Raw genomic sequence first — 25,191 nt, 5'->3', positions numbered from 1 at the left:
CACTGTGCATCTTCTTTTGTTTTTTTTTTCGTAGTAAATTTTACTTCCAAATATACGGAAGCCGTTCACAATTATTTATTTATTTAATCACCATTATCATTAACTGTCCACTGCTGAACATAGGCTTCCCACTATTGGGGGGTTTTGCCAGTATTTGCCACGCTTGGCAGGCAAGTTGGCAACCGCAGTTAGGCTTTGGTGATGTTGTAAAAGGATTGCTGGTGCTATCTTATGACACACATGGAACAATAAAGAGCAGCTCATTCTATGCTGGGACTACACGATGGCAAATTTACTCATGTTGCATTCACCATGACAATTGAGAAATTCACAATACTCTCCAACACAGAGTTTCTGTTTTTAGGTTCGAATTCAGGACATATTCGTTGACTGAAAACGTTTTTTCACACTTTACCGTCATTTACTAAGTTTTTTACAATAAAAAATATAAATAATATTGTATACCACAATAGAAGCCTTACTGTCAAGTTAGTGTAAACCAATAAAATTTACAAAAAAGCCAATAAAATCGATCGAGTAGTTTCGGAGATTAGTGTGTATAAACATCGTTACATGGGATTTTCAATATAAAATTTAGAAAACATAACGCAATTAATTCAAGTTATTTCATAATAAAACACATATGTTAGAAATAAAAACTGTAACGCAGTTTCCAGCGTTGTTTATAGCGATAATAAAGACAGCGCGGACCAAGAATAAGGGCACATTCTTATTGAAAAGATCGCAAATGTAACTTTTATTCATATGTTTATAAGACATATATTACAATATTTATTTATAAATAATAACTATATATAATATGATTTTTACTGCGTGGTCCCGGCATAGAATAAGTTTTTAACTAACCACTGAGATACAGGCTCGGCCTAGTTCGGTGGCTAGTAGATGTAACTAGATGTAAATTGTTATTAAATAAAGAGTTATCAATTAATAATAGACCATGACTTTCTTTCACATGGGTGTCGTAAGAGGCAACTAAGAGGATTTCGAGGGATTGGCAGCAGCGTTCCTCTTAAAACATCACTAAAAGCCTATCTGCAAATGCCAATACGTCTGCCAAGCGTGACAACTACTGGAAAAACTTCCCTCATGCAGCAATTCAGCAGTGGATAGGTAACGGCTAATATGGTAATGATAATGATTATGATATGCTTCTCATTTATAAACGCTACAACGCTAAAGATTTTAGTTTTAATTTAGTTTCTCCCTCTATGAAGTGGACTGTCAGATCGTCTACCACTCTATATTACATAAAAAAAGTAAAATTTAAGCAGGATAACAACTGTCCGTTGAGCTAGTAAAATATAAAAAAAAAAGAAACTTGTGATGATTTTAATAAATTAATGAGCAAAATTACTACTGCAATCATGGGTATCATCATTTTACCCTCTCTTAGGTCACCACTGTTAATTCCACTTACTCACATAAGTTTACCCCATAGACTGCTATAAAGAACCGTCCTGAGCCACAACACGTTTGAAATTGTCATCCCATCTTATGAAGGGTCGGCCTACATTGCGTTTACTACATGCTACAGCAATAAAATCCTTCAAGTCCTTTCGTCAAAAGTTGGATATACAGAAAAACAACATTCAGTATAGAAAAGAATAAAACTTATTAACTATATCTTCAGGTCTAGCTTTTGGGGTAAGTAGAGAGAATCGAGTACCAAAGGTCTCTATTGTCTTATTCTTACTGTATTTATTTTCATAATTTCGCTCCTAAAAACGCATCAGTTCAATAGAATCTTGACTTTTTCGTCAAATCCTATTAGAGAAAGGAATCTAAATATTCGTTAAGTCAATGTTTCATCATATATATATATATATATATATATATATATATATATATATATATATATATATATATATATATATATTGTTTATATATGTAATTTTAGTATGTATGTATATCAATAATTACTAGTACCGCATTCGAGTTCTGACACTTCTGACACTTCCCTATGGTTGAATGGGAGAGAATGCTTTTAGCATTAAGTCCGCTATGTACACATATTTGTTTATATATATATATATATATATATATATATATATATATATATATATATATATATATATATATATATATTATATATATATATATATATATATAAAGAATTATTATATTAGATACGGTCAAAGACATTTTTATTTTGCACCTCATATTATAGACAATATAATAATACCAAATTGAAAACTTTTTACAAATTTTTTTACCAATAAAAAAGACATCTCTAATATTAACACTAGATCTCGGATGAGCGTTGAAACAACTAGAGCTGTGAACTAATATTTTTAAGCGAAGATTGAACAAAGTTAAATAGCGTCATATCCAGCGGCGCTGCGCAATTCGAGACCACGCGCCCCGGTCTGTGTGAACGCGGACTAATAACTGTGAACTACTTTAAAAGTCATATAAAATCTTTGCCATCCACCGGAGCGAATAAGAGCTCATATAAAAACTTGGTAGTGTTTGTGAGAATTCTAGACTTTTCGCTCAAACAAGTCTGGAATTTTAAAAGGCTAGAGACGTACTTCGGATATGCATCGTTAAAATAACCACGACCATTGTCAAATTATTCAGATAGAACAAAAAATATATGGAGCAGTTATTGATATCTATTTTTTTTTTATAAATATATAATTATTAAGTTTAAATTTAATGCGCGTAATGTCCTTGGTATTAAAGACGTTTATAGGCTACGGTGATCGCTTACCATCAGGTGGGCCGTATGCTAATTTGCCACCTCAGTGTCATTAAAAAATGTAGATAAGCTGATTAAATCATATTATATTTTCAAAATGAATAGATAATACATGAAAAAATTGCCGTGTAGTCCCGGCGTGGCGAAAGGGGTGGCCTAGTTTCAAGTAGGCCACCCCTTCCGTTTCGTGGGTATCATAAGAGATGACTAAGGGAACTTAATGATCGAATGATGGACAGCAGCGTCCCTCTTAAATCACTAAAGCCTAACTGCGGTTGTCAACCCGCCTGCCAAAAGTGGCAACTAGCAAAACCTCCTTAAGGCTTATGTTCAGCAGTGGATAGTTAAAGACTATGATGATGATGATGATGATATCATCATGAAGTATATGCTTCTCGTTTATAAATGCTTTATTTTAAATCAACAAAGAATTAAACAGAATTTAGAGGAATAATATATATTAACAATGCTTACAAATAGGTTTATTTTTAATAAAAATAAATTAAAAAGTATTTTTAATTATTAAATTAAAATATTTTTAAATATTTTATGGAATGAGCTCCGTGCCAACGTTTTCCCAAGAGACTACAGCATGGGGTTCTTCAAAAGCGGGGTAAAGAGGTTTCTTCGGGGTCGGCAACGCGCGTAATGCCTCTGGTATTGCAGGTGTTTATAGGCTACGGTAACCACTTACCATCAGGTGGGCGGTATGCTTGTTTACCACCTCAGTGGTATAAAAAAATATTATGTTTATATTTAAATAAATATATCTTATAATTAATTCTATGTTCCTTTCATAATGTACAAACAAATAGTATTATAAATGGAATTAATATCTATATTAGAAAATTATCAATCTGTTCTGATATCTGTATTTCCCCCTTTTCCCAGAAAATTTATTTACATATTTAAAAAAAAAATCGATTACAATTTGTATGGTTGAATAAAATTGAAAAAAAAAACAACAATTGAGTTCGTTGTTCTTTGTTTTCAGCTTAACCTCTTCATACTGTAACTATGCGAGAGGTAAATAAAAGAAATGACCATTCAAAAATGTTTAATTAAATTTTTATATATATTTTTTTTAATACTAAAATACAAGAGCGGTGAAAGTGTTAAAACGAACACAAGTAAACAAACATCTTCACACACACACACACACACACACACATACACACACACACGCGTGCGTTCCTTTGGCGGCAGCTAAAAAGAAAATCGTGTAAAAATTAACCCTGTCGACGGCTCTCCCTTTTCAGTTTTTATTATAAGCCATTTGACCCCCACCGCGTTATCAATAACTTTTTGTAAAGAATTTAACCCGTGACTGCTGTATATCTTTTTTTATCGCCCAAGATACCCGACGAGGTCGTACTATCAATATTTTAGAAGGGTTTAGGCAAAAAATATAACTTTTCGCGCAACGCTTGCAAATTTTATGTTTGGGACGAGATTGCGCCCTGACTCTGTGTGTGTGGGCGAGCGGGACGGCTGTATGTTGCAGCGAGTTGTTAAATTTCATTGTTACAGCTTCGTCTAGTATTAAGATCAGATGGTACAGTCGGATTTGACTAGGATCTTGTTATGTGTGTTTATTTATTTACTAGTGATCCGGCCCGGCTTTGCGTGGATATGTAAAATTTTCTTAAATAATTTATAGCCTGTATTAGTCGTTGGTAATGTTGGTTGACTAGGTTCAGAGTTTATACGTTACAAATAAACAAAAAAAAAATTTTTCTCACTACAATATTGATTTTCTGTTATTATTATTATTCCAAATTTTATCAAAAATTCACATCATACATTATTTCTCAGCGTATAGCTGGTTTTGTCACCAAGTCACTTGTTCTCATATTTTTTTATTCTTTTTTTATACAACTTAGAATGACAAACAAGCTGACGGCCCACCTGATGGAAAGTGGTAACCGTCGCCTATAGACATGAGCAGTACCATGGACATAACAGAGTATACTGTTTAGCCCATGATACCCCCCATGCGTTGCCATTCCTGAGGACTCAGGTGTTATTCCTCTGTACCCAGTAAATTCACGCCATATCCCACCTTTCAAACCGAAACACAGACATGCAAACACAACTGCTTCACGGTAGAAACACGAATGGGAATGGAATATTCAGTGGGACTATATAAAAAATTCCTAACTATGGAGCATATATCTAATATTGTTGATTTCTGGTTGTTATTATTAAAAGACTAGCATTTTCAAGTAAAAAAACCTGTAAAACTGCGACCTTTCCATGATCTTTTGTGGTCGCCATTTTTTAAAGTTCGCTGCTAATTCCAATACAATGATATGTGTTTTAAGATGTTTTTTGTAGCGACGTTTTTTATCTTCTCACGACCTTTTGTTTATAGTGGATAAACTTAATAATTATTTAACCGATTCTATAAAAAAGCTTATAGAAAACATGCATTAGCATCTAGTAACATGGATTTACAAATATTTTGTAGGTAAACTCTTCTAGATGCTATATCAAGACACAATATACACTAGATTAAAGTTGGACTTTCAGTAACAAAACCACATCCAATATGGTGCCGTTGTTTTTGTGTAATACAAAAACAAACATATAGACAGACAGACAATGTTTCTATAAATTGGATTTAAATGCTCTTATGCCAATTTCTTTTAAATTTATCTCTTGTGCAGACATATAAAATTAATGCTTTTAACATAATAATTATTGTGTAGAATTATTTACGTTATATGTTTCGTTAATTAATGAAATGTATTATTTATACATTATATATATATATATATATAAGTATGTATCTATATAATACAATTTTATCTTTGGCTGTTAATTTGGTCTCACAGGATTACACCCTGGGTTCGTTGAACGCGTCCGTGTAGCCTAACTTCAGGCTGCAGCTGAAAATCAGTGTTTTGCTTTTAAGCAAAACTATCACTGAGCTGTAGCCTGTTTGAGTTACTGCAACACACATGGCCAAAACATATTTTCGTATTTTATCTTTTGTTTTATATTTAAAAAAAGTCAAATTAATTTCTTTGTATGAACTCATTTGTAAAATTACGTGTGTCATAAATGTCTCAAATAAAGTATTTATCTATCTTTCTATCTCATTGTAATTTTATTAAATTAGTAAGAAAAAGCGCGTGAAACCGGGACGAGACGCTTGCTCCAAATTGTGTATTACTTACGCGAAAAACGCATATATCCCCCATGGAAGTGTACATTATTCCTGAGACATCACTCGCTCCATAATATTGGTTTTACGACGCCCAAAGAAATATTACTTCGCCGCGAATACACGGTTGTTGTAAAAATACTGGCGCTCCCGTCTGGCTCGTAAGGTCCTAATTCCGTGGCATTTTTATAATATTCAATATTCTATATTAACACGTCGTATCTAGTGATGAGCCTGATCAGACCGAATCGAATACTGACTCGAATAAATTAAGATAATAACTATAGTCAACTAAAGTCAAAAAACTTACAATGCTCTTTGAGTTCAATATAATAATGCCTTCAGGGCACTGATGGGGCTACCTAGTCACTGTAGTGCGTCACACATGTTTGCACGAGAGCGTACGGATGATTTTTACGCAATACGGCGCAAACGAATTGTTTCGCTATTGGGTAGGGTGCGTGTTAGCTCAAACAGTGCCCTGAAGACAGTTGCTGATAACATGGACTGTCCCATCCTAAAATATTGGGTGGGACAGGTTATCAATGTAAGAGCGTTAAGACCGCTCATTTACTAACATAGGTTAAGTCAATTTATAAATAACAAAATGTGCCTTATGTAGTCTAATTAAATAAATATTATTATTATTAATAAATCGAAACGAACTATCGAATATCGAAAAATCGATAGATAGATAATTTATTTGCATTATTTACTGCACACAAATTATAACAAATACATATATATATAAAAAGCGAGATAAAATAAATGATAAAAAAAAATACATAAAGCCAAGTACAATTTTTCATTTTGTACGTATACATAATTATAAAATAACAAACTCTTTATTGCGCACGATGTATGCATAGAATATAACGAATTTGGCATTACAAAAAGCAACCTTATCGCTACAATCAATCCCTTACAGACAACTTGATATAAAAATAATAGGTTAGATAAGTACAGATTGCCGTGTGATCCCGGTACACAATGGAGCATCCCTTCTTTTCTCGTAGGTATCTCGTGGAGAACCTAATGGCCGAAAGATGAGCAGAAACGTCTCTTTTAAAACATCACCAAAGCCTAACTGCGGTTGCCATTCCGCTTGCCAAGCGTGGCGACTACCGGCAAACCCCCCGATTGGGTGAGGCCTATGTTCAGGAGTGGACGGACAATAACTGATATAATGTTTTTGTTTCTATTTCATCCTTTCGTTATTTTTTTTTTTTATTTCCAAAGAAAAGATTAATAAACAAGGGAACCTTTATTATCTCCACTCAACGTAAACTTTCAAAATGAATTAAAAAATTATTCCAGTCTAATGAAGTACTCGAATATACATAGAAATACTTGTCCATGTAGTTAGAATCGAGTTAAGACTCGATTCTTTTTTAACGAATACGAAATTATTCGAATATCAAAAAGGCACAGTTTGTACATCACTAGTCGTATCGTATATATATATATGAGATGGACAGATCCTTTGGGGATTACATTGGGATCTTACTAACCAAACTCAAAAAAGGAGTATAGGTCTATTATAAAGGTTTACCTAATGTACTTTATACCTAGTTTTTATGGAAAATTTCGAGTGAGAATTTTTTAACAGTTTTTGGTTACTTTTTCGACTGATGTTTTTTTTTTTAATATAGAGGACAAAGGAACATATGGCTTTCCTAATGGTGCTTACCATCGGATTACCGCCGCCCATAGACATCCATAATATCAGAGAAATTACAGTTCCTTTGCCTGTCATTTAGGAAGGAATAAGTGTGTTCTTTTTTTAAAATCGTATCCGTTCGGAAATACTGGAGTAAGTTTTATAGTTTGATAAAAATATATATTCTAAGTATATGAGTATTCCTTTCTTACCCGTGGGTATTAAATAAGTAAATAAATAAGTTTCATTATATACTTATTGACTCACGCGGGAAAAGCCACGCGAAATAGCTAGCAAGTTATATTTTAGAAAAAAAAAGTCCAACAAGTAAAAATATGAAAATATCACTTAAGGCACTTGTCATTGAGTTTATTTTAACACTTTCCGAACGGACGTATCCACTTTCACAACATCCGTTGAGAAACATATAAACAGCTCATTTTTTTACATACCACGATATTTAAGTGGAAAATATTACGAAACGGGATTTCCTAACGCTCTAAGCGCAAAGTCTTGTAATACGGCAGTGAGAAAAAAGGGTATAAAGTCGCTTTTTATATGAAAGGCTTAACCTTAGCTGAATCGGGTTGGGGTCGAATATTCCGGACGGCGGGGCCCCGGTTTATAGCGGCAGTTGAAGGGTTACGGATGATAGGTTTCGACATCTAGTGATGCGGTGTCATCGGTCACCAGTGCAAATTTTACAACGTGTGGCGCGTTAAAGGAATTTAGATTTTTAATACATTTAATGTAAAATATTTCTGTCTTTATAATATACGTATTTATGTCCGTTTTACTCAAGTTTTAAATTAGGGAATGCCCAACTAGTTAATTGGAAAAAAATAGTTAAAATAAAAAAAGAAAAACAATGTAATGCAGAGATTAAGTGCATAGGAGAATATAACTAATACAATATGCGTTATTATATATATGATGTTATATATATTCTTTATTGCACTTGTAAATTACATTGTTAAGGCATTTATAAATATTGTGTGCAAATGTGGACTTATCTCTGTCAGATATATCTTCCAGTCAACCCAATGCAGTTAGAAAGCATGTTGTTAGCGGGCAGCTGAAGTGCTACAACTATTAATATTTAGAATACATAAATATATATATACTATAAATAAATATAATACCTACCTACTAATACAATGGATGTTAAAATAAATGAATATACTACCTACAATAGAAATTTAGTGAAATGATTTTAAGGTTTGACAGTTCAATTAGAAGTTTTATGTACGTAAAAAAATATTTACGAAGGAGAGAACATACTGCGCCGACTCCAAATGAATGGGGAAAGGCAAGGCAATGATGATGATCATGATGTACGTATAAAAATGTGTTGGACACTGGGCTATCATTGCACGTGCTTTTAAGAAAGTCTTTCTGGCAGTAACTGAAAATTAGCTGTTTACAATATTGTATTACATAAAATAATTTAATATATTTTTTATTTAGTTCCTTTTTTCACAATTTCATGTGTATAGTCTTGATGCAAATTTATCTATTTATATTCCAATTAAAATACAAAACCTGTCGAAGTTTTCCCTAAAGACTACAGTATGGGGTTATTCAAAAAGTGATGTGAAAACGTGTACGTGACACCTATAGTCTTGCAGGCCTCCATAGGCAACACTGACCGTTTACTATCAAGTGAGCCGTATGCTTGCTTGTCATTTGCATGGTATAAAAAAATCTTTTGTTCAAGATATGAAATTGATATGCAAAATTAAATTTTTAGTTAATTTAACTTTGCTTTTTCTAACATAAAGAATAATAATGAGAAATGAAACAAGAATTTGTCACGACTTTGTCTGCATGACCGGAATAAAAAGCCTATATACTTATCCATTCTTTATAATACATACTAAATTTTATAGTAATCGATCAAGCTGTTAAGCCACTAAGAGATAATAAACTTACATTCATATTTATAGTATTAGTAAAAAAAATATTGAGATTGATTTTGCATTAAAATTGTATGAATAAATAATTAAAAATTCAGTCCTATAAAAAAAAAACAATTGTAATTTTAATTTAAAAACCAAACCACTGAATCGATATTTATAAAATTTCTGTGAAAACAAACTGTAAATATATTTTTTCAGATAAAAAAAGAATTTTCCAAATCGCTTCATAACTGACGGAGTTCTCTCTCATTTCATTTAAGTGTTTCCTCTTGTCGGTGCAACTAATTCATGCATCTTCTTCCAGCCAGTTCTATCCCAGGCCATATCCTTGACCTCCCTATACGACATGACACCTAGTGTTTCTTTTATCTGTCCTATATAGTTATTCCTCGGTCTTCTTCTTCCTCTTTTGCCCTCTATTTTTCCTTCTACTACGCTCTTTATAACTGACGGAGTTAAAAAACATAAAAAAGTGCAAGCAAATTGAGAAGCTCCATTTTGGAGTCGGTTGGAAAACGCTGTGCAGTAAAGTTCGTGCAAAAGATTGAAAAGTTTGATTGATATTAAGGCGAGCTCGTCTCAAGGAAATTATACGTCACAATGGATGTTGCAAAGTGCCAACTTGTCTCTGGGCTACACTGTAGCTATCTATCCATTCAGTTCGAGTACCTACGGAAGCGTATTTAGTTCGGGATTAGTTTCATAAAGTTAGATTAAAATCGTATAATAACGTTCTCTGATTCATCCATTTTTTTTATTATTATTATTATTTTCTTTCTCTTCATACATTCATACATAGGAATTTTTAATAAAAATATAAAATTTAAGTGATGAACGAATTGTTAAATAATTTTACCGAAAATATTTTAATATTTATATATTTGATGAATATTTATTGAGTATTTAAATACAATATATCTAAAGTAAAAACAATTTTTTCAATGTTTTCTCATAATTTATACAGAACAGCACAATTAGTCCTTTTACTATTTATTATAATATATATTGTAGTTATAATATTTATATATTGACCCAGGAACGGATATATATAATTTTTTTATACGACTTAGAATGGCAAACAAGCTGACGGCCCACCTGATGGAAAGTGGTAACCGTCGCCTATAGACACGAGCAGTACCACGGACATAATAACATTTATCCAACATATAATATTGTAATAAGGAATTCGATCGCAGTTAATATAGATATCCGACTGGTATGCGCAACATTAAAATAGGTAATGACCTTTTTTCCACCAGTTATGTCCAGTGAAACCCAATGTATAGATATCGAGGTGGTACCGATATTACCCGTGCTTATTTCTTACTCTTATATACAAAAAATAAAGAATGTATTTCATCCGTGTATGGTGTGTCCAAATTACTCCAAGTCTTTTATTTAAAATATATACTTTATACAATGATTCACATATACAAAGCTACAGCATATTGTTAGAAATATCAAAAATGTGAAATTGTCTGTCTATTTGTACATCTGTTATCTCTTAGCACCGTAATGGCTCGACTAATCATGTAATTGGGTATATGTGTACTAATTAGAATGGAGAAGACGTAAGTTTTTATATCTCAGCCCATATTACGTAGTCACGCGACCGAAGTCACGGGTGGATATAAATAATGTTAAAAAACACAATCAAAAAAAATTTTAAGTAGACTATAATCCATCTCTGTACTGAATATAATTAAGCAAGGGAAAGGGATTGTTAATAATGGGATTTAAAAGCTCTATTGCTAGCGATACACTTTTAAATCCCATTACCACCTCGTTGTTCCCCCTGCAAACCATCGTAGTTAATTCTTGTTTAATTTGTCACAATAGGCCAACTGACCTATATTCATCCCTATCATTTCTCACTGGCCAGTATTTGCTGATAGCTTAGGCGGGGTTACCATTGCATTTTCATCCATAAAAAAATATAATTATGCAGTTTAAATGCAATTGGGTAATAAACCTCTCTATACCCACTAAACTTTCCCGTTTAAAATATTATTACAGAGTTTTAGATAAAAAAAAAAAGGTAATATACAGTTACGTAAAATGGAACGCGTTGTATTCAAATAAAGAACAATCTATATCATTCATCGACATGTATTTATGCTGGAACCTCTGTTAGGATATCGATAAAATTTGAAATAGTATCATATCATCGATATCCCTACACGTCCCATCACTTTAACCCGTCACTGTAATAGGACAGCGACTATTTTACGAGGACCTTTTATTCAAATTCGCCAGTTCCGTTTCCAATAAGCAATTGTTGGGTAGCGATATATTTTTTTGGACCCTGTATGCATGGTCTAGTTGGTGGAATTATAAAAAAAATATATATATTCACATGTCTTTTATTGAAATAATAAAAAGAAAGTGGTGTCGAACAATAGCTCGGTGCGTGATATTAGAATTTTATGTGGCAACCCTATATTGAAGTTTCAATATATCGGATCGTGACGAGCCCTTGTGAGTTACTACCGATTTTAAAGGTTGCCAATTCAAGTTTCGCTGACACCTATTACGTTTTAGGTAACTTCTAAAATATCGATTAAATATGGATTGGAACGATATCTCGTTAACTCGAATAGGTAATGGGGTATCATGGGCGAAACAGTATACTCTGTTATGTCCGTGGTACTGCTCATGTCTATAGGCGACGGCTACCACTTTCCATCAGGTGGGCCGTCAGCTTGTTTGCCATTCTAAGTTGTATAAAAAAAAAAGAAAAAAAAAGCTATTTCCGATGATTGAGTAAGTAATACAATTTCATGTTCGAAATTCAAATATATATATATAAAAAGCATATTTACAATTCCAGTAAAAGTCAATTTTAAGTTATATTTGAATAGTCATTTTTATAAGTTTTTGTCGCCTATTCGAAATGATTTTTTATTTATATATGTCTATGAAATATATCATTGCTCGTTGGTGCATTGCATATGATTTAAAATAAGGAATATAGCTTATACATTTTTATACAGCATATCATCATATCAACCGTTAACATGTCCACTGTTGAACATAGGCTTTTCCCTGTTGGTGTCTTTTGCCAGCAGTAACCACGCTTAACAGGCGTATTGGTAATAACAGTTAGACTTTGTTGATGTTTAAAAAGAGATTCTGCTATCCAGCATTAAGTTATTTTAGTCGCCTCTTATGACATATGGAAAAGCAAGAGGTGGCCCATTCTATGCCGGGACCACACGGCGATTATAAGTATACAAACATACATATCTGTCACACCTGTCTCCCTCTATAAGTATATAGTATATATAATATTTATACTTATACTTTTGCGTCATGTATATACAGAAGTTAACTTTGTTACTTTACTTCTAATATTATACTCTGTGACAATCAAGGAAGGATATAACACCACCATTCCTTTTTATCGTTCGAGGCGACTAAGAGAACGCACACTACACTAGTGCAGTTGATAGTAAACTTCGCAATAAAAGACAGAATCCATTTAGCGCCATCTATTGGCAGCTCGACGTAATAAACCGGGTTGAAGTTAGCAACAGATTAGAACAACTTTGAGACTGCAACTCTCGAAGGGTTAAGGTGACCTAAGGCAAAAGCGACAATTTTATAGCCTAATAAATATTTTATTTTTTTATTTACTAATTTATAATAAAATAAGATATACTTATATATTCATTGTTATTAAATAGTATTTATATAATTAATTTGATATTTATTATTAAAAATTAATTTATTGTGTACGATATTGTTATATTTTTATATAAAAATGAAAAGTATTTATTTATTTACAAACTATACCAAGCCGCTTGGCCCTTGGCACTGAGTAATCCTTCATTAAGAGAGATCCATGTCCACCAGTGGGACTTTAATACAACATAATATCATATAAAACATTTTAAAGGCCATAGAACAATTTAATATATAAAAAGACATATTGCTGTGATAAAATATAAAAAAAAATACTTACATATAACAGACAAAGACGCGTTCGCACGTATGACTTTGTGCATCTGTGCAGGCCCCACTTGGCACTGATACTCGGCGTCATCCTCTAAGGTCACGTTCACAATGCGCAGATTGTAGACGCCGTGTCGCCGGTCGCCGAACATCGTGTAGCGGGGGTAGCCGGGGATTACGGAGGAGAAGCCTGCAATAACAGTTATAATGAGTAAAATTGTAGTAACTAAATGGGTGGGTAATAAACAACCGATGGGGAAGAAAGGTTTTTGAGTGACGACCGCGTACGCGTAAACGTAGTGTAGGATTTCCCACTAGATGGAGTGACGACTTGAAATGCATTGCAGGGAGTCAGTGGATGCAGGTGGCTCAGGACCGTTCTTTATGGCAGTGTATGGGGGAGGCTTACGAGGTTTGTCCGGAAAGTACGTATAAAAGTTTTTTAAAAATTTTATTTTACAATTATTCAGGTAAATCAATTTTATCCCCTTCAAAGTACTCCCCCTGTGACATAATGCACTTGTGCCAACGCCGTTTCCACTGTGAGAAGGCTCCTTGAAAGTCCTCTGGTTGTAGGTTTCTCAGCTGCCCCGTCGTAGCTTTTTTTATCTCATTTATGTCCCCCAAATGCCGCCCCCGAAGTACCAATTTGGTTTTTGGGAACAAGAAGAAGTCACACGGGGCCAAATCCGGCGAATAGGGGGGTGTTCGGTCACCGTAATGGAATTTTTACTCAAAAACTCACGGACAACAAGAGAGGTGTGGGCAGGGGCATTGTCGTGGTGAAGAATCCAACGCCCCTCTCGCGCCAATTCTGGACGAACTCGTGCCACACGAGCTTTGAGGCGTCTGAGCACATCGACGTAGAATTTTCCATCAACTGTCTGGCCTGGAGGGACGAATTCTTGATGGACAATCCCCCGAACATCGAAAAAAACAATCAACATTGTCTTGAACGCTTTCTCGGCCCTCTCTGAATCTTTTTAGCCACTTGTGGACGGTTGGTTCCTTCACAGCATCATCCCCATAAACTGTTCTGAGATCGGCAAAAATTTCACGGCCATTCTTGCCGAGTTTCGAGAGAAACTTGATTACGACGCGCTGCTCTTCAACGGAAGCGGGCTCCATGCCGACGGGGTTTCGTTAAGAGGTAACTTCACAGATGGCGTGACAAGCCAGTTCGCACCGCACGGCGGTCAGACCAGAACTGAAGCATTGTTAGGGACATAAGGAAGGGGTCCTGCGCTTACCTGGCCTCCCCACTCCTCTTTCTCGCATTCCAGAACACTTTTATACGAACTTTCCGGACAGACCTCGTATGAGCAGTAGTATACGGATAATGGTTGAAATGGTGATGATGATGATGATGATATATTATTTATTTATTTTAGGAAAATATACAACCTCATTCAATCAATATATAGTCAAATTACATGTATGTTGAGCCATAAGTAGTTTTAACATTTGCGTAATTACGAGATCGATCGGTTTTTATATGTGCAAAAAAAATATATATTATAGATTCATTAAAGATATATTAGATACGGGTTATCGAATATATAATATCGAAATGAAAATCTCTAAAAAAAAACTATAAATATCCGACTGATATAGATATCGAAATAGGTGATGACCTTTTTTCCGATTAGTATGCATAAGAACTTAGTATATAGATACAGTATATAGATATATCGACGGTACTGATTAATACCAATACCGTGGGTGATCCCACGCCTACTAACATGTCATTATCTTTAACTAGTTATTCAGTTAATACTAACTAATAAGTGGATAAGGCAAATGGGCAAAAATACGTAAATGTTTAAATTTTAATGTCAAATATTCATCACCGTCATCATATCAGCCTTTAATTGTCAACTGCCTTTTTTTTTTACAACTTAGAATGGCAAACAAGCTGATGGCCCACCTGATGGAAAGTGGTAACCGTCGCCTATAAACATGAGCCTATGCCATGGCCATGGACATAACAGAGTATACTGTTTCGGCCATGATACTCCCCATGCATTGCCATTCCTGAGGACTCAGGTGTTATTCCTCTGTACTCAGTAAATTCACGCCATTCCACCCTTCAAACCGAAACACAGTCATGCAAACACAAACGCTTCACGGTTGAAACACGAATGGGACAGAGGTACCCAAGCAATCGACTTTTGTAAAAAGTCTCCCTCTGGTCATAAGCCTCCCCCCTTGGGGGTCCAGAGTGTTCCTAGTAGTTGCCACACATAGCAGACGGATTGGCAAACGCAGTTAGGCTTTAGAGAGATGTTTTAAGAGGGACGCTGCTGCTCATTTCTCGCCTTTTTTTAGCCGCCTCTTACGACACCCACGAGAAAGGAAGGTGTGGCCTATTCTATGCCGGGGTTACACAATAATAGTATGGTTTATTTGGTCTTAACACAAATAATTTAATGATTTAAATTAAATAATGGATTGTGTGAAAGATGATATAAATAAAAGAGGCGTGAGCCCGAAATTGCGAGTTGACAGGGATTCGTGGAAGAGAATGACATATTGCGCCAATCCCAAAAAATGAGAAAAAAACAAGGCAACGATGATGAATTTTCCAAAAATTTTGCTTTAAACATGTTACCTAGTTCATTTTAAACTTTCGCGTTGTTTATCATTATTTTTAAATACATAATCGGTACTTATTACATTATATATATTTTTAAATGCAAAAGCTTTCACAGGTAAATATTTATTTATTTATTTAACTCTTTATTGCACCATAAATAAAAATATACAATTACAAGTGAATAATTCAAGTGAAATACAGTAACATAAATACAAATAAATATGTAATATCTACATAGAAAAGATATTATAATTCACTTGTTTGTGTGTAAATGTGTACGTATGTGAGTGTGTATATACACAATACGATATCTTTTCTAATTTTGTAATAGTTATTATGGTAATTAATAAAGTTTATTCCTCTGATAGTCATATATTAACACTTATTTCACATTCACAAACATTCCCATCACAAAACTAGATGCGATTTACGCAACAGTGTAAACGACGCCTTACATCGCGTGGATCGACTCCCGTCAACCGATTAATTACCATTTATCGCTATAAATGTTCATCGACGATTTCGTGGCATTCCTATTTAAAAACAATTATTCGATATCATCTCGCTCGATTACCGCGACTAAATTATTTTGTGCAATATCTCGGTGTCTGATTGAAATTTCGATTATAGTCGATTGTGCAATCGATTTTTTTAGACATAAAAATAATTTGATTTCAATTATTGAATTGGTTATAAGATTTTTTCTTGATCTAGATTTACCATACATGAATGTAATAAAATTTAGACGTAAACAAAGCAATGAAGTCGACTAGTAAAGACGGGTGTTTAGAAATGACTAGCTATTTCCTGCAGGTTTACTTGTCGATAAATTTACCAGAGGGAGACTTTGTACAAAAGTCGATTGCTTGGGTACCTCTATCCCATTCGTGTTTCAACCGTGAAGCAGTTGTGTTTGCATGGCTGTGTTTCGGTTTGAAAGGTGGGATATGGCGTGATTTTACTGGGTACAGAGGAATAACACCTGAGTCCTCAGAAATGGCAACGTAAGGGAGGTATCATGGGCGAAACAGTATAGTTTGTTATGTTCATGGTACTGCTCATGTCTATAGGCGACGGTTACCACTTTCCATCAAGTGGGCCGTCAGCTTGTTTGCCATTCTAAGTTGTATAAAAAGCTACTGGCAAAACCCCCTTATGGGAGAGGCCTATGTTCAGCAGTGGACAGTTAACGTTTGATGTACAATGTGGGTAAACTGTGACCTTTATAGGTATATATTTACAATAGAAATAGAATATAGAAAGGCAGCAATAAATGCCACGGTTCATAGGATTTGTGCTTACGGATACCAACATTGTGTTATTGTGTAGACTGAACTGGTGGTCCAAGTAATAAGCTTTAGCGATATATGATCTCAATATAAACTAATAGTATAATGAGGAGAGATTTCATTTATTTATTTACACTTTATTGCGACATTTATAAAAATAATTAATACAGTTAATTTTAATAAGAAATCAATTCAATAAGCGGTCTTATCACTAAGCAATCTCTTTCAGACAACCTTTGGGTAGAGGATATTGAGAAAAAAGGACAAAGGGTAGGTGGAGCAATAATAAGTAATACAGATACTAAAACAATAATATATATACATACATATATATACACATATAAACAAATATACATAAACATACACACACTTAATAGCATTCATACAACATGAGAGAATGAAAGAAGATGATAAGATTTTAATTTTCCTTTGTAATGAATAGAGTCAAATAATTATGTTCCGTAAAAAAACCGACTTCAATTGTGGCAAAACTGGTTACTTTGATTTAAAAATAAACTACTGAATCCATTCTGGCAAATTTTCTATATACTTGGGAAAACCTCGACTGGGAGCTCATTCCATAGCCTGAGCATTCGTGGGATTTTAGAAAATACACTATGACGCTTCTCATACGTTGCCATTGCCGAGGTCGTGTTATATTTTTGTATCCTGTAATTCCGCACTTTTATTAATTTATTTATTTTATTATAATATCTGAAATCAACAGCATCCATAAGAGGAGATTTTACCAGTAGTTGCCTCGCATGGAAGGGTGTTGGCTTTGGTGTTATTTTAAGAGGGACGCTTCTGTCCATCCCTCTATCATTAAGTTTCCTTAATCGCCTCTTACGACACCAATGGGAAAGAAAGGGGAGGCCCATTCTGTGCCTTGACTGCACGGTATAGAATATTATTGATATAAGAAGTATTAATTGCATTAATTAACGCTACCTCTTATAAAATACACCACAATAGTGAGGTCGGGTATGAGCCGTCACCTAGCAATCGATTGGCAATTGGCCTATTCAGGCAGCGTGTGTCAATGCTATATTTGTCTAAACATCTATTTAATAGATCATCTAAACTGAACACCGGTTTATGTTCCATGTTGTTAGTAAATTTAATAACATTATTTCGTTACATGTTAATTGGTTACTCAATTACATAGTGGGACCGATTCGGACGTTCCTTTGAACTTATTACCAGAGGGAGCCTTTGTACAAAAGTCGTTTGCTTGATCACCTCTGTCCCATTCGTGTTTCTACCGTGAAGCAGTTGTATTTGCATGACTGTGTTTCAGTTTGAAGGGTGGGATATGGCAGTGAATTTACAGGGTACAGAGGGATAACACCTGAGTCCTCAGGAATAACAACGCATGGGGAGGTATCATGGGCGAAACAGTATACTCTGTTATGTGCATGGTACTGCTCATGTCTATAGGCGACGGTTAACACTTTCCATCAGGTGGGCCGTCAGCTTGTTTGCCATTCTAAGTTGCATAAAAAGAGCTGTACTGCTATTGAACATCACTAAACTGTATTTTGGTCGGGGCAGTTTTTTTTATAACACAAGGGGCAAACGAGCATGCGGCTCACCTGATGGTAAATTAAAGTGTGTTCGTTTGTTTACAACTTACCAAGTGCAAATCCGTCCTTTGCCCACTGCACCTGGCCAGCCAGGTTGGCCACAGCGCACTCCAGCACCGCCTCACTCCCCTCCTGCACTCGCAGACTGCGAGGTACCACCCTGAAGTACTGCTGCTGGAAACCAGCTACGCACACCAGTACTGAAACAAAATTATACAATATTTATTCACTCTTTACTAACAGTTTCCTGTAGCTTCGCTTGCTAAATTAGAATGTAACCTACCCGACTACTGCATCATATCATATCATATCAGCTTTTAACTGTCCACGGCTGAACATAAACCTCCCCCTTGGGAGGTGTTGCCAGTAGTTGCCACGTTTGGCAGGTGGAGTGGCAACCGCAGTTATGCTTTAGTGATGTTTTAAGAGGGACGCTGCTGCCTATCCCGAAGGGATGGGCAACAGCTTTCCTGTGGGTGTCGTAAGAAGTGACCAAGTTTCCTTGGTTACTTCTTACGTTACCCACAGGAAGAAAGGAATTCAGATAACTATGTTTTATACTGTTTAAAGGTTAGTAACAATTGTTAACTCTGATGTTAAAATATACACCTAAGGTATTTACAGATCGATTCCAGAACACTTACATACAACTGAAGTCAAGGAGTCTTTCTGTCGAAATCTCATCCGAACTGTCTACTAACATATCGCCTGTCAATTGAGTCATCCAACGAGAGATTTCATGACAATAAAAAGACAAACTCACTTACATGTTCACAACTTTAATATTTAGTATTAATAGATCCAAATATATTTATATCAAATAAACATATCGGATCGAATTCCTGATATATAAAGGAGCAATGAAGAGTATCACTGTAACCAGAACCACGGCTCGACGTTCTTGTATTAGCTGAGGGGACCCTAAAAATGAGACAAAGAACCCTCATCAACTAATACGATAGCTGAAGAGAGGAGTGGGCGTCAAGTGGGTATACTTACAAGGAGACAGTTTGCGAGGTGAACGCACCCGCTGGTGTGGATTCGGTGATGAGCGGTAGCGGGAAGCGGAGGAGACAGCGATTTATATTGATACTATAGTTTGTTTTAACAAAACTTAATGAAAGTGTAGAGAATCGAATAACTGATTCGAATAAAAACAGTTTACCAAAGGGAGACTTTGTACAAAAGTCGATTGCTTGGGTACCTCTGTCCCATTCGTGTTTCTACCGTGAAGCAGTTGTGTTTGCATGGCTGTGTTTCAGTTTGAAGGATGGGATATGGCGTGAATTTACAGGGTACAGAGAAATAACACCTGAGTCCTTAGGAATGACAACGCATGGGGGGTATCACGGGCGAAACAGTATACTCTATTATGTCCATAATACTGCTCATGTCTATAGGCGATGGTTACAACTTTCCATCAGGTGGGCCGTCAGCTTGTTTGCCGTTCTAAGTTGTATAAAAAAATCAAGTAGTTTATTTACTTCGTTTCCACAGACTGGATGGTTGTCTCTGTCTTCCATTTCTGCCGTGAAGCAATTGAGTTTGTCTGTAAAGTTTGAAGGGTAGGAAAGGACATTAAAATTACAGGGTACGGAAGTATAACACTATAATCTTTAGGAATGGCAATGTATAAGGGGTACCATAAGTATTTCATTGCATCCTGTCCTGTTTATATATATATATATATATATATATATATATATATATATATATATATATATATATATATATATATATATATATATATATATATATATATATATATATATATATATATATATATATATATATATATATGACGGTTACCACATTGCATCAGGTGGGCCGTCAGCTGGTTCACGATTTTAAGTATTATAAAATAGACATAGGGCAGATAAAGGAAACACTAGGCGTCATGTCGTATAAAGGATATGGCCTGGGATAGAGCTGGCTGGAGGAAGATGCATGAATTAGTTGCACCGACAAGGGGAAAGTCTTAAATGAAAAGAGAAAATAGACAAGCGATAAAATAAAAATAAAGTACTTTTAAGAATTCAACATTTATACGTCTCCGCTCACGCTTCCGCCTCCGCTTATCACAAACACCACATAAAGTTTGGTGCACACTGTACGAAAGTAGATGGAGAGACACTACATGTGCGAGACTAGAGCGTGAAAATTAATAAGTGGCGGTTGTTTATGGCTGCAAGCATTACCGACTGCGTCGGGTTAAGTAGGGTTATGTTTTAAATTTATTAGGGGGAGATTTTGTACAAAACCTGTTTTCTTGAATGCATCAGTCCCATATGTGTGTCTGCCGCTAAGTAGCTATGCTGACATGGCTGTATTATTATTTCTCATTAACCGACTTTAAAAAGAGGGAATTTCTCAATTCGGCTGTATTTTTTTATGTTTGTTACCTCATAACTCCGTCAGTTGTAAGCCGATTAGGAATATTCTTTTTTTATCTGTAAGGATATATTTGCAGATTGCTCCCATAAAATTTTCATCAAAATCGGTTCAGTAATTTAGTTTTTAAATTCAAATAAATGGTTTTGCCACAACTGAAGTCTGTTTGTCTTTAGTATTTATTTCAGATTGACATCCACACACATTCATCCTCACCTATTATCCCTAATTGGTATCCCACCAGCGTATACCGATAGCAAAGACGAGGATCAATTTTGATTTCTAAAAAAATTTGGACCCTGCCAGTGTATACCAAGCACAAGTGGGACTACCTACTAATTTTAAACATTTTTTTTTACAACTTAGAACGGCAGACAAGCAGACGGCCTACCAGATGGAAAGTGGTAACCATCGCCTATAGACATGAGCAGCGCCATGGACATAACTCAGTATACTGTTTCGCCCATGATACCCCCCATGCGTTGCCATTCCTGAGGACTCAGGTGTTATTCCTCTGTACCCAGTAAATTCACGCTATATCCCACCCTTCAAACCGAAACAGCCATGCAAACAAAACTGCTTCACGGTTGAAACACGAATGGGACAGAGGTACTCAAGCAATCGACTTTCGTACAAAGTCTACCCGTAACCTGCGAGCGTGTACGAAAAGATCGATGAATGTGTAAGAAGCGAAAGAGGTTTGTTTGAATCGAAGCATTTGTCGTTCCATTGTTTCTGCCTACCCTAATGGGAGACAGGCGTGACAGATATGTATGTATGTACGTACGTTAAGCTTATACATCTATATCCAATATAATTTAAACAAAATTAGATCAATACTGATTTAATAATGGTTATTAGAAATTTTATATATATAAGATATAATAATCTGGTAGTCTTCTAAGAAATGTGTATAAGTATAATTTGTGTTATCAACTTTCTTGGTAACGTAAAATTATAATATAAAAAAATACCAACATAATTGGACATGCGACAGACGTTCGGCTAGGGATGGGACGGTTCAATGGATATAAAAGATAAACCAGAGGGCCTACCATGAAATGTTTACCGAAATATCGGTACCGAACGAAATACATATTTGATATTAAAATTACGTAATAGTGAATTACACAGTAGAGAATGTCATCAGGCATTAAGTCCGCTCTGTAAACATATTTAAATGTGTGCAAAAGTATAAATAAATAAATAATAAATATCATTTCAAAATATTAAAATATAGTTACTTTGGACATCTATGGGAAGATTTATGACGAACGAAATGTTAAGTTCCATTTACTATATACTATGCCGATTTCGGTAGGAACGAAAATATGAAATTGAGTCTAAAAATTCGGAATATTTTATGGTAGACCTACTGTTAAGATATGAAACGAATCATATTAACATAATATAATATATTACAAATACATATATATTTACTACTACATTCTGCTATTTACATCAATGACACGTTAATATTTCGCATATTACAAATCTTAAATTAAAAAATAAATACATAAATATAAAATCTAAAATGTATACCAAAAATGTTAGAACGATAGAAACTACAAGAGTAGGTATGTATATATATATATATATATATATATATATATATATATATATATATATATATATATATATATATATATATATATATATATATATATATATATATATATATATATATATATATCATCAAACCAATTACACGTTACCTGCACGGGGATTAACAACATAATATCCGTTGTACGGATACGGCATACATCTAATCCCATCACTAAACCCACACATACGCGCTACATCATTATAAAACCGGGAACTCGACAATTATTACACGTGTAGACATTTAAATAACGCCACACGCACACAAGCGTAAAATTAATAATGCGCACAATCAAATGTAAACCGTATTTTAAACAGCGTTAGATTGGTATTCGTTTGAAATGTACGTTATTATAATGATGTGGAATGTCGTAGTCGATAGTTACAAACGGGATCGGGATAACCGCTTATTACTTTTGAATTTAGAACGTTTGCGGCCGAAGCGTAAGTAAGGGGCGGTGTAGGAAGACGGAAGCAAAGACGCGGCCATAATGAAAATGGAATTTATTATAATTTCGATCTTTGGTTTGCAATTCCTTTGGTGTAATGGGTTTGTTGTTTGCTAACATTTCCCGCCATTCTTGCTGTAAACCGTTGAAGGTAAAACTTGTTTGTTGACGAGGAAAGGATTATAGTCTATGGAAATATTAAAACGAGTTGATTTTCAAATTTCTTTCACTTATAAATTATTGTTAGAGCAAATTTTTTTTTTATATCAATAATGTGCATTATAATTAACAAGCTTATAATATTACGGAGATATTTTGATAATATTATAACAGATTCTTTAACTGTCCAACTCTCTTAATGATGATAAAAAAACCTTGGTCGATTACGATGCGCCATTTCTCGAAACTTATTATGTAAATTTTATGGTTTCGCGAAATTACCATTTTATGGACTACCATAAACTAAATTTACAATAATTTTGACGTAAATCTAACAGAAAATTTGAAATAAATATTTTGCTGTAATGTCAATTTTTAATTTTAGACACAGGTTAACCTCAAAATCAGGCCTACTGTATTTCTTTATTATAAAATCTTAACTTAATTAGGCTATTACGAACGTTAAAAAAAAAAAAAAAAAAAAAAAAAAAACAAATCGATCCACCCGCTCTCAAAGTAAGAACAAAAATAATTTGTATATAAATAAATATTTTTCAAGGTCCATTCAGAATATAATTTCAACTGAGAATAAAAATGGAAAGGAACTAATGTACGAGTATCGGTTTTTTCAACGTGATGATCTTACCAACGATAAATAATTTTTATTTATGTTATTTATGTACATTAATTATATTAATTTATTTATAAATATATTATATTAATTATAATAATCCTATCCAGGATTATTATAATAAATATATATAAATACCTATTTAAATTTCCCTTCCTTTAATCTCAACCTCGCTTTATTTTGTCAAAGTAAAATGTACTTTAAAATTGTCGCAAATTATCCAATTAATCCTATTATTTTAACGATGTCACCCAGTTTCTAATTGGCTTAAAGATTATTAATTCACGCTTTCTGTTAAGCCGTTCTGCTGAATGCATTATGTACGTACTGTTGTAGAAAACTCTCAGGACTCGTCAATAGATGGCGGTGTTCAGAAAAAAGTAAGTATGATTACTGTTTTGTACTTATTATTGTAATCTAAATTAATATTATAAAGAGAAATAGTTTGATCACAAAAAATTTAGTATTTCTTGAGACTAGTTAAGTAACAGATTTTTTTAATCTTTTCGCCTATAAAAAGCTACTTTATTAATGAATAACATGGCATGTTCTATTAAAAAAAATAAATACATAGTTTTAAGCTATATTAATAAAAAGATAAAAAAAACTACTTAACCGACTTTAAAAAAAATTCTTATCTGAAGAAAGCTACATTATCGACGAATATTACAGCTTATATATTTATTTTATCTATCCCTCTATCTAAAGGTTGTCTGGATAAGGCCGCCTTTTGTGTCACTTCACATTAAAATTTACTGTACTTATTATCTTTATAAATTATGTAATAAAGTGTAAGTAAAGACGAGTCAACTAACTATATTTAAAACGAGTCATTCGACCCGGCTTCGCATGGATGAACAGATAGAAATAAGATTTTTTTATGCAACTTAAAATGGCAAACTAGCTGACGGCTCACCTGTTGTAAGTGGTAACCGTCGCCTATAGACATGAGCAGTACCATGGATATAACAGAGAATTCTGTTTCGCCCATAATACCCCCCATGCGTTGCCATTCCTGAGGACACAGGTGTTATTCCTCTGTACCCTGTAAATTCACTGTT

General features: G+C 34.2%; 1 protein-coding gene across 3 annotated transcripts in view; it reads right to left on the bottom strand.

Moving 5' to 3' along the window:
- The window catches only part of LOC113510906 (nephrin), a 328,760-nt gene that overhangs the window by 263,344 nt on the left and 40,225 nt on the right, over positions 1 to 25,191 (bottom strand). For all 3 annotated transcript variants that reach the window (XM_052891906.1, XM_052891905.1, XM_052891904.1), the window contains exons 3-4: positions 18,949 to 19,098; positions 13,438 to 13,617 (exon numbers count right to left, since the gene is read on the bottom strand). In XM_052891906.1, the coding sequence (XP_052747866.1) occupies positions 13,438 to 13,617; positions 18,949 to 19,098 (330 nt within the window). The remainder of the gene's footprint in view (positions 1 to 13,437; positions 13,618 to 18,948; positions 19,099 to 25,191) is intronic.

Source organism: Galleria mellonella, unplaced genomic scaffold (assembly GCF_026898425.1).
Source record: "Galleria mellonella isolate WM207_F2 unplaced genomic scaffold, CSIRO_AGI_GalMel_v1 utg146, whole genome shotgun sequence".
In the NCBI taxonomy this organism is placed as follows: domain Eukaryota; kingdom Metazoa; phylum Arthropoda; class Insecta; order Lepidoptera; family Pyralidae; genus Galleria; species Galleria mellonella.
The sequence above is the reverse complement of the archived record's forward strand: the minus strand, read 5'-3'. Positions and strand labels throughout refer to the sequence as shown.